The sequence below is a fragment of the Schistocerca cancellata genome, chromosome 9, assembly GCF_023864275.1.
Source record: "Schistocerca cancellata isolate TAMUIC-IGC-003103 chromosome 9, iqSchCanc2.1, whole genome shotgun sequence".
Classification (NCBI taxonomy): Eukaryota; Metazoa; Arthropoda; class Insecta; order Orthoptera; family Acrididae; genus Schistocerca; species Schistocerca cancellata.
The window spans coordinates 208007433-208019521 of record NC_064634.1 but is presented as its reverse complement, the minus strand read 5'-3'; the positions used below and the strand labels follow the sequence as shown (position 1 = coordinate 208019521).

The window sequence follows — 12089 nt, the reverse complement described above, 5'->3', positions numbered from 1 at the left end:
ATCCAAACTGAAGATGGTGGATTCATTGCCCATCAAGATGAATCAAATTATATGAATTCACCTTTGTGGGTGATGAATCCACCAGCTTCAGTGCGGATGCACAATAACTTCCAACCTCATGTGGGAAACTCAAAGTGGTGAGCATGGAGGACATGGACAGGGACTGTAGATAGTTGGCACGGGGGGCGGAGGCGGGGGGCGGGGGAGAGGGTCAGCCAAGAGGTTTGCTCAGATAGTCCACACAGTTGTGAGAAACATTGTGTCTGGGTGGTGCAGTGGTTAAATCTGGTCTGGTATACATTTCTACCTGTTGCAGCTGATTTCGCATGAAGTCTCTTTGCAGCTGACCACAATAGTCTCTTTCCTTTCCTTTCTCCCCCTCCACCATCAATTTACACAATACAGCAACAAAAGTAATCAATTTTTGACTAACTAACTTAAGTGGATAGATAAGAAATCTACTCACCAAGTGGCAGCAGAACACACACACACACACACACACACACACACACACACACACACAGGCAAAGGGTGTGTATACTGGCAACAAGCAATATCCTGTTGCAAAGCATGATCTACAACATGACAATCGTGACCTCGGTGACTGTTTCACAACATGAGCCATCTGGGTTCTTCCCCAGACACCAGTTTCTCAGAAATCTGCAGGTGGGAACTAGCACTAAAACATGTCCTTGGTTCTCGCCACCCACCTGGCCTTAATTTACATTAATTTCTTCTGTCTCAGCATTTCCTCACAGTAACTGCTCTTTTCTTCACTCTGTTTTAGTTTTCTACATCTTTCCTTGTCTTAACCATCTATTTTTCACTGCCCCCCCTCCCCCTCCCACCTCTGTTATGTATAATGCACTTAGCTTTTTACTCTTACTAACTCACACATGATGATAAGCAGTAATCTCTGTCTTGCATTTACCCTGTCTTCCACCTTTGAGATCTCAGGTTTTCAAATCTCATCCAATGCAGTCCCCAACACTTGGTCTCTCCTTCTCAACCCGTCCGGTAAGTCTCCCCTGACCTGCAGTTCTGGGTGACTTTCCTGAAATCTATCCGTTTTCCTAGACCTCTCCAGTCTTTTTCCTTCATCCCTCTTCCTTCCCCTTCAACCCTTCTGCCTGAAGGAGAAGCCACTGGCTCCAAAAGCTTCCCTAATTATAACCTCCTTTTATGTGTGTGTTCAGACACAGCCTGATGAGTGGATTTTTTATCCATCCAATTAAATTACTGGTTCATGGTGTGGGTTCCTGTAGTCATGTCCTAGTTCATGAACCACGGGCAACGTATGAGTGGCCAAGTAAGTGGTCCCGACAGTCGGGATACCAGTTACTTTGGAATAAGGCTGGGCATCTCGGACATATTCTGAGTCGTGGTCACCTTTGTGCTCATACGGCAAAGACTAACAAATCCACCGGTTAGCCCCTCAGCCGTTAGGGGTAAAACCCAATGGGACTCGGGGCAAGTAAGGCTAGCAACCTGCTTCCCTGGTACTTTAAATATGATGCTGGCAACAATCAGAGCAAAATGCCTCGGATCTTTGGAGGTGACGGAGTCCCACCTCTAACTGACAAACCAGGGACACCTAAGATACGACTTGGCAAACAAATGGTAATGAGATGGGGAGCTATTAATATCAATGGGGGCTACTCTGGGAAGAAGGTAGAGCTGGCAGAGGCTGCAAGTAAGATGGGGCTGGACGTTTTAGCTGTTAGTGACATTCGGGTAAGGGGATGAGAAAGAAGAGGAAGTGGGAGAATACAAGGTCTACCTGTCAGGAGTCAAAGCAGGAATAGCACAATGGGGTGTAGGGCTTTACATCAGGAAAGAAATGGAACCCAGCGTAGTTGCAATAAGGTATGTAAACGAACGACTGATGTGGATAGATTTGACAGTGTCTAGCAAGAAAATTAGGATTGTGTCAGTATATTCGCATTGTGAAGGGACAGATCAAGATAAGATTGATAGTTTTTATGAGGCACTCAGTGATGTAGTTGTTAGAGTAAAGGACAAGGACAGTGTTCTGCTCATGGGTGATTTTAACGCCAGGATTGGAAATCGAACAGAAGGGTATGAAAAGGTTATGGGTAAATTTGGAGAGGATATGGAGGCCAACAGGAACGGGAAACAACTCTTGGATTTCTGTGCCAGTATGGGCTTAGTAATCACAAACTCCTTTTATAAACATAAGAACATTCACTGGTATACTTGGGAAGGCAGGGGAATCAGATCTGTCATTGACTATATAATAACAGATCAGGAATTCAGGAAGGCTGTGAGGGACACACGTGTATTCAGGGGATTCTTTGATGACACTGATCATTATTTAATCTGCAGTGAAATTGGGATTGTGAGGCCGAAAGTGCAGGAGGTCAGGTCCATATGTAGGAGGATAAGAGTGGAAAAACTTCAGGATAAGGAAATCAGGCACAAGTACATAACAGCGATCTCAGAAAGGTACTAGTTGGTTGAATGTAGTCAATTACAGTCATTGGAAAAGGAATGGACAAGGTACAGGGACACAGTACTAGAAGTGGCTACAGAATGTCTTGGAACAGTAGTGTGTAAAAGTAGGATGAAGCAAACAGCTTAGTGGAATGATACAGTCAAGGCAGCCTGTAAAAGGAAAAAGAAGGCGTATCAAAAATGGCTACATACCAGAACCCAGGTAGACAGAGAAAGTTATGTTGAAGAAAGAAACAAAGCCAAACAGATAATTGCAGCATCCAAGAAGAAATCGTGGGAAGACTTTGGAAACAGGTTGGAGACTATGGGTCAAGCTGCTGAAAAACCATTCTGGAGTGTAATTAGCAGTCTTCGAAAGGGAGGTAAGAAGGAAATGACAAGTATTTTGGACAGGTCAGGAAAACTGCTGGTGAATCCTGTGGATGCCTTGGGCAGATGGAGGGAGTATTTTGAAGAGTTGCTCAATGTAGGTGAAAATGCGATCAGTAATGTTTCAGATTTCGAGGTAGAATGGGATAGGAATGATGATGAAAATAGGATCACATTTGAGGAAGTGGAAAAATGGACAATAGATTGCAGTGCAATAAAGCGGCTGGGGTGGATGAAATTAAGTCGGAACTCATCAAATACAGTGGAATGTCAGGTCTTAAATGGCTACACAGGATAATTGAAATGGCCTGGGAGTCGGGACAGGTTCCATCAGACTGGACAAAAGCAGTAATCACACCAATCTTTAAACATGGAAACAGAAAAGATTGTAACAACTACAGAGGTATCTCTTTAATCAGCGTTGTGGGTAAAATCTTCGCAGGTATTGTTGAAAGGAAAGTGCGAGTATTAGTTGAGGACCAATTGGATGAAAATCAGTGTGGGTTTAGGCCTCTTAGAGGTTGTCAGGACCAGATCTTTAGCTTATGGCAAATAATGGAGAAGTGTTATGAGTGGAACAGGGAATTGTATCTACGCTTTATAGATCTAGAAAAGGCATATGACCGGGTTCCTAGGAGGAAGTTATTGTCTGTTCTACAAGATTATGGAATAGGAGGCAAACTTTTGCAAGCAATTAAAGGTCTTTACATGGATAGTCAGGCAGCAGTTAGAGCTGACGGTAAATTGAGTTCATGGTTCAGAGTAGTTTCAGAGGTAAGACAAGGCTGCAACCTGTCTCCACTGTTGTTCATATTATTTATGGATCATATGTTGAAAACAATAGACTGGCTGGGTGAGATTAAGATATGTGAACACAAAATAAGCAGTCTTGCATATGCGGATGACTTAGTTGTGATGGCAGATTCGATTGAAAGTTTGCAAAGTAATATTTCAGAGCTAGATCAGAAATGTAAGGACTATGGTATGAACATTAGCATCTCCAAAACGAAAGTAATGTCAGTGGGAAAGAAATATAAATGGATTGAGTGCCAAATAGGAGGAACAAAGCTAGAACAGGTGGACGGTTTCAAGTACTTAGGATGCATATTCTCACAGGATGGCAACATAGTGAAAGAACTGGAAGCGAGGTGTAGCAGAGCTAATGCAGTGAGCGCTCAGCTACGATCTACTCTCTTCTGCAAGAATAAAGTCAGTACCAAGACTAAGTTATCTGTGCACCGTTCAATCTTTCGACCAACTTTGTTGTATGGGAGCGAAAGCTGGGTGGATTCAGGTTACCTTATCAACAAGGTTGAGGTTACGGATATGAAAGTAGCTAGGATGATTGCAGGTACTAGTAGATGGGAACAATGGCAGGAGGGTGTCCACAATGAGGAAATCAAAGAAAAACTGGGAATGAACTCTATAGATGTAGCAGTCAGGGCAAACAGGCTTAGATGGTGGGGTCATGTTACACGATTCAGCAGTAGAGGGTAGGAGGAGTCGAGGCAGACCGAGGAGAAGGTACCTGGATTCGGTTAAGAATGATTTTGAAGTAATAGGTTTAACATCAGAAGAGGCACCAATGTTAGCACTGAATAGGGGATCATGGAGGAAGTGTATAAGGGGGGCTATGCTCCAGACTGAATGCTGAAAGGCATAATCAGTCTTAAATGATGATGATGATTAAATTACTATACGTGACATGCATCACAGCTGCAGATTTCGTATGGTGTCTGTTCTTTTGGACATGTTCAAAAGAACAGACACCTTGCAGTTATATTACATTTAAAAGTAACACTGGGAGTGCCCCAAGAGAGTGTTATAAGGCTTTTACTGTTTACAGTTTATATTAATGATCTTTCTAGTGGATATGTTGAAGGTCCCATGAGGGTATTCAAGGACAACTTTGTTGTCTGTAAGAAGGTTACAATGCCAGAAGACTGTAGAAAAATGCTGGAAAATCTATAGAGAATAGATGACTGATGCAGGGCTTGGCAAATAATGATGAATGTAATATATTGTGCACAAACAGGTGAAGAAATTCACTACTGTTTGATAACACTATAGATGACAAATCATTGGAAATATTAACTACCGCAAAATACATATGAGAAACTATATGTACTGACATAAGAAGGCCTGACCATATAAAACAAATACTACAGGAAGCCAGGCTGAGATTTGTAGGGAGAATATTAAGGAAATGTAATTCATCCATGATAGATGATGCTTGCAAATTACTTGTTCGACTTATTCAATCTGAAGCACTTTCCTGAGTTGGATGAATAGGAAAGTGGTCCATTCCATCATACATTCGTTTATTCAGTGTACGAGAGTTTGGAACTACTCAACAAACTCCAATGACAAATCCTACAAAAGAGGCACACAGAAAGATTTAATGCTGAAATTCTAAGAGTTAGACAACATATTACTTACACCCTCATATCCCTTGCAAAATGATGATGAGAAAATAATATTATGAGCTCACAAAGAGCTAGAGCAACAATTGTTCTTCCCATGCACCATTTATAAATGGAACAGGCAAGGTGGGAAAAGGAAATGTTACCAAAGTACCTTCTGCCACACGCAGTAAGGTGGTTTGCAGAACGTAAGATATGCTTATTTACACGAACTAAATGAGAAAAATCACATACAAAAATCAAAATAACTATGTGAAACACGTATACAGGATTGATTTTTGATTTATTTTTGTCAATTACAACATATATGCACTTAATATCTTACACATCCACATTATAATTATGACTTGATTAGTCTTTTTTCATTTTTAATAGCATGTTTGATGATAATATGGCAATATTAAATTAGCCCTATAAAAAAGACAGTGTTTCAATGGACTTTGAAACAGAAAACTATTTTAGGCAGATTAGTTAGTATAATACTCAAAAATTATATGTTCAGAAGTAGGAAAGTTCTGGTAAAAGTCAAAAGTTTAATTCATGCCATCATCTACACATTAACTGAGTTAAGCATTGCTGAAACTGAACTTGTGATGTATAAAGCACATGTGATTCAGCGTTTAGAGACAATTTTTTAATAAACTTACTTGCTGTACTATTTATATTGAGATCGTTGAACTGAGTTCTTAGTCTGACAATATCTGTCCGTGTTTCAATTACAAGTGTTCCCAGTGAATTGGCCCCAACTTCCAAATACAAGTTGATGTTACGCATACGTTCTGCTATTGTTCGCAAAATCCTGAAATTTGGGAAATCTATACTAACCTGAAAAATGGAAAGACATGACATATTCTTAAGATCATGCAATAACATAAACATTACAGTCTTAATATAGTTCAACAATATTTTCGCTTTGGAGCACAGCTTCTATTGTTATTTACATATTTAGTATTATTAACTGATAATTCAGAATAATGATTTGGAGATAGACTAACAACATTAAAACACTGTTAATAATGCTGATAATGACAATACTGTTTGCTCCTCCTACTCTCAATCCCTCCAACTCCTCTCAAAGCAGTATTATACCGCCACCTTGTCTATGAATACACGTAGATGTAGGAGATGAGGATACAAGACGTGTCTAATGCACCCACCCAGCACATCTTACTCTAGTCCTGTCACAGACATATCCTAGTCTATCAGAAGTAGAGCCACTTGTGAAAAGTGTCACATCATATACCAACTCTGTTGTAACTTCTTCAGTGTTTTCATGGGCATGACCAACAGCCAGCTGTTCATCCAAATGAATGGCCACTGCCAAACTGTGGCTAATAGCAGTGTTGATGAGCCGGTGGTAGAACATACAGTTTAGCACAAGATGCTTGATGATAATGGCTTCTTCACAACCAGAGCCCTCTGAATCCTTCTATCCCCAACACCAGCTTATCTGAATTATATAGATGGGGATTGTCCTTTTAATACATTCTTTGATCTCATTAGCTTCCTAGCCTCAATCTCTGCTAGCTCACGCCCCACCTTCACTCCTGCCTCATGACCCTAACTTCACTCATCCTGCAATTACAACCTTCTCTCTGCAAACTCCCTCTTCCTCTGGTCTATCTCCCCTTCCAAAAGCACCGTTCCATTTTACTAGGTGCTGTGCACAATTCCTCCTGCCTTAAGCCATAACAGGCTCAACAGTGCCACAGACCTACACTGTACGACTACTGCCTCCCCCTTCCAGCTGTCAGTCATCCTTTCCCAACCCTCCCTTCCATTTCTCATCTCCATTCTCTCTTTGTTCACTCCATCTGACACAGCTCCTGAACCCAGTTGAGCTGCAATGCCAGCACAATAAAGCCAGTCAGGACAACGCAACCATGCATGTACATGAATCTTCCAGTAGCTCTGAGAAAGATTTTGTATGAAATTTAACATCATTCTCAGTCTTATTTTATGTTCCGGTCAACTCAACTGCACGATGAGCTGTTAGCTGTACTTCTTGCATTATTTATATTTCACCAAAGCTTTTCCATTACCATAAACTGAGCATGGATTGAATTTTGTTTTACAATCCATAAAACTCTTGCAGTATCAAGGAATCTTCTCTTCACTTTGGTAGTGAAGTGAAATTGTGTGTGTGTGTGTGTGTGTGTGTGTGTGTGTGTGTGTGTGTGTGTGTGTTTTGGAGGGGGTGGGGGGGAGTGTAACAATTGAACTATGAAGGAAGATCAAGGCCTGACTAAAGAAAAGCAGGTTCAAATAGATGTAGGCTGCAGTTGTTATACAGAGATGATGAGGCTTGGACAGGATAAACTACTATCAAGGATTGCATCAAACCATTCTTCACAATGAAGACCACAACTATAAAAAACAAAACAGCAAAATAATCTGCATGTAGACTTTGCCTTCTTATGTAGGGTTCAAAATTTGTTTCTGTGCTCTGGTGTGAAAGTCTTTGACATGATCCTATCTAATAACGCAAGACTAAGAGTAACCCTAAAAATAAATACTACAAAATGAAAAGTACCTTAGTCGCCAGCCCTCCTAAAACTTGTCTGATTATCCAGATTCAAGGATTTAAGAGTCATGTTACTTCCATTACAATCAATGCTTTTTGCCTATTCTTGTGACATGTAAGCAACATTTATAGGACAAATGTCATAGGTATCAAGCCGGAGACACTAACAGGAGAAACAGAATGAGACGGAGACACTAACAGGAGAAACAGAATGAGACGGAGACACTGACAGGAGAAACAGAAGCTTTTTATTGTAACTAAGCAAGTAGCAGCTTATTCAAACATGCATAATTTTAGCATGAGTATGTACAGACAGATTGTAGAAGTCCAATAAGTTAGTTATTAAATCTAAGAACTGCTTCTTTTAATTTATGTTTATGATTAATTTCATAATCCTGAAGGTTCTTCCTCGTGATATGAGGAACATAAAATATGGAATGTATGAATATAAAACAGCACACACTGTAAAATGCACCTCTTGTGTGCAGAACAAAAATTATTTTCCCTGTGCAAGGAGCTTTATTTTTCTTTATAAAGGCCACTAACAGTTTCTTGCTTGACTCAGTTATGGGTGACATTAATAACACAGTGTCTAATGATGACAATTTGTTGTTGCCCCACACCACTATACCAAATATTACCATCTATATGACAGTTTCTTCTTCACATGAGTCTCAAACAATTGTGCAGGTCCATGATGCAATTGACTGTACTTGTCAGCTCATTTGAGTAAATAGGTATTTGTATAACTGAATATGCAACCAGATACTGTCAGATTTCATTGGTATTGTATATTTTTACCTGGAGAGACAGGGGAAATAGCAGACACTCTCCCATAACATATTTCCAGTATGGCTATGAGAGTCTCAAGATGTGTTGGTATACAAGATTCATCTAACAATTAGTGTTACACTGGTGCCAACTGTAAAGCTGTAATTCAGCAGATTTTTTTTTACTTTGACAAAAGTCATATACAGCACTAAAAATGATATAAAGTTTTCAGTTTTTTTCTGCGTTTTATAAATATACCTGTTTTTTGTCTTTGGCTAACTCAAAACAATGCTAATTGTGTATTAAATCCTTGCTAAAGATATTAGTGTAAATGCGTTATGTTAGACACGCTGCTTCTGGCTTGGGCGTAGCCATATCATATTTCCTGGACCATTCTCAAGTTTTTAACTATTTGGCAGAACAAGACTGTGTGTGTTTCTTATCTAGCACTATGGATAAGGTAAGCTCAACAGATGGTTGATACTTTCCTCCATTCAACAAGAGTCTTAAGTCTCTTTAAGAAGGAATGCCACAGCAGTGATGACAGACGAAGCACCACAGCTTATAGTCTTCAGAAGCTGCCATCATAACCCATAACCCTTCTCCTTTCATAATAAGCACTTCATTGACCAACCATTCAGCACTACCTTATGTGTTCCACAGAGAGCCATATTCAGATTTACGAGGATCATTTATGATAAGTGTATCAACTTAAGGAATAGTGTGGATGTAGTGAACATCAACACATGTCATGTACCATCATGAATGATGATAATGCTCAGCAGCTACTTACATCAACACATGTCATTTACCATAATGAATTATGATAAATGCTCAGCAGCTACTTCAGGATATGAGACTTTTGAAATCCAGAGTGATGTGCACAGTAAAAATCCTTAAAGATTCTACTTAGAAAAGTTTCTTTTGGCATGATATTTATTTAAAAAGCATATCCAAAAATGAACATACCTAAACCTATTGCTATTCTATACAGCCATTACCAGTAATTTTACACAACAATGGTGCAATGTATTTTCCAAGAACAGAGTTGTTTGCTGTTTTTTTCACACTCAACTTTCACTAAATTGTTTTATTAACCTATCATCATAAAGCCAACTAAATACTTGCACACTGAATGCCCTGTCTACAAGAACCTGAGAGTCATTTGCCTGATTCAATATCCATGAGAAAACTGCTCATCAATTACCTACCAAATCGGATACCATGAAGTAAAGACAATGTAACTGCCAGCATTATACCTCTTTCCAAATGTGACAGAAATTTGTTTCTGAATCATTGTGTTAAAAAAAAGACAGATTTATCACAATGTGACCAGATTTAAGCTGACTAATTAATTAAAAATGAACTTATTTACACTATGAAATCTATCAAAATTCAAATACAATGGGGGGAAATATGTCCTAGCTCACCTTTAAATCAAGTTTCATTCCTAGAATTTCCTGAAATAACGTTATTGAATTGCATTGCAAATGAAATTTATATAAAACTATGTAGTTCTCCACCATTAATCTTCAAATTGCTGCCAGTAGCATTGAGCACAAACACATCAAAAAGTGGCTTCACAAGTAGAAAGAATGCAGTCATGTTAGGAAACCAGAATACTGAGTGAAGGGCTAAAGGTAAATATACTACAATATCAATGAAACGAAAATTCGTGTTGAGGACGCAAAAGATATATTTCTGAATTTGTAAAAAAATTTAAAAAAGGAAAATGTAAATGCTGAAATGGGCAATATACAAGCTGTCCAAATTAATAATGGATTTTCAACGCAGTAAAGAATAAAATTAGAACTTTGAAATATATTCCTCAATTGGCTGTGAAGTAAAAGTTATGCCATTTCTGTTGTGCAGTTGCTTCACATAAAAGAAATTTCATGTTCTGATACTAAGTTTTAAGCTTAAACATTACATGAAAAAAATGCAGAAAATTTACTGTTCGGTAATATCATCATTTGGTTCAGCTGAAGCATGAACTGCTAGCCACAGACTATTTTAATCTGGGAGATGCACAACACTTTATGACTTTATGTCAGAGTTTCCGTTGTGATCACTTTTATGCAATATTCAACATTTAGGAATAAGAAAAATCAGTTATACTACCAAGATTTGACAAGTTTGAGGAGCAGGCATACAGATTGTACATTGAGATTTGTCTATAGCTTTCCAGTGTTGTTCTGCATGACACTCACAATGTAATGGGGAAAAAAGAAATAACACAACAGAGTTTGTGCAGTTTAAATGCAGTTTCATGCACATAGAGATTTATCTACACAGTTTCAAGAAAATCAAGAAGTTTCTTGTATTTGAAGCTCCTTAAGCAATTATTTTTGTTGTAAATGGTTTTCAGTACAATTGTTGTGCAACAATATTAGATCAAATCAAAACTGTAGTTGCTCAACAAGTTACTATATATTAAGGGCACTTGTGAATACAAACTGGGTGGCTAATGACAACAAGGTGATATTAGCCAGTTCAATGCTAGAGTTGTCAGTACCATTACTAATCTTGTTAGACATTAATGAGGTTAAAAGATCTAAAATACACACATTTTTCAATATACAAAACCAATGTGTATTTCAATTTCCCACTCTCCAACTTGCATTCACTGAGACTGACAATGTAAAAACAGAACAGCATTTTCACATTTGTTTCATGTTTGTGATGTCTCTTGCAGTGCAAACAACTTTCATAGGTGTGCCATGTACACCAAATAATATCACACAACAGCAATTTATTTGGGGTCAACCAAACTTTGCAGTACCACCTGTCTGCTTTGACCAGTTGTCCTATTTAACTGTGTTGTGTAATGTTATGGCAATGCAATGTGTTTGAAATGTGTTTATAGAGAGTGTGTTGGAATATGTGGTGGCGCTTTCTTGTGTGGGACATTTGTTTGTGAGCCTGTTAATGACCCATTGGACTGCTTGAGTGCTGTTTGTGAGAATAATATTGGAAGAGTTTGAGGCAATTTATTGCAGAGTTATTTTGATGTTGGCACTTGTGGGCAATAGATTCATTTTTGGGTTTAGAATCATTAGTGCAGCATGTAGTTTATGCTTGGACATTTAATTTCCTGTATCATATTTTGTTAGTTGTGGATGTAATAATGTATTACATGAGTGGATCCCTACATGCCACAATGGGGGAAGGCATGTGATTAATATTAAATTTCTACAGTCGTTTGGTCTAATTTCTGAGTATGTGAAGTTGCTGCATCTTTCATCAGGATATGACATAATCAGCAGGACAATGTATGGCATTGTATCTGGATGATTTCCTGGTTTGAGAGGTTGAGACAAGCCATTTGAAAGATTGTGCTGAAACATTTTTGATATCCCTATATCTGTGTGTCAGCTAACCTTGGTTGGGAAGCACATTTATATGCTATTTTTTTATTTCAATATGTATAGTATATGCGCATAACTGTGTATTTTTTGTGTATCAAAACTAGTGTTAACACAATTTTTAATCCATTTCTTGGGTTGCACTGTTAGTTGAAGGTAATT

General features: G+C 38.6%; 1 protein-coding gene across 2 annotated transcripts in view; it reads right to left on the bottom strand.

The window, feature by feature from the left end:
* The window catches only part of LOC126100813 (checkpoint protein HUS1-like), a 39479-nt gene that overhangs the window by 13635 nt on the left and 13755 nt on the right, over nucleotides 1-12089 (bottom strand). For both annotated transcript variants that reach the window (XM_049911445.1, XM_049911446.1), the window contains one exon: nucleotides 5915-6092. In XM_049911445.1, coding sequence (XP_049767402.1) covers nucleotides 5915-6092 — 178 coding nt within the window. The remainder of the gene's footprint in view (nucleotides 1-5914; nucleotides 6093-12089) is intronic.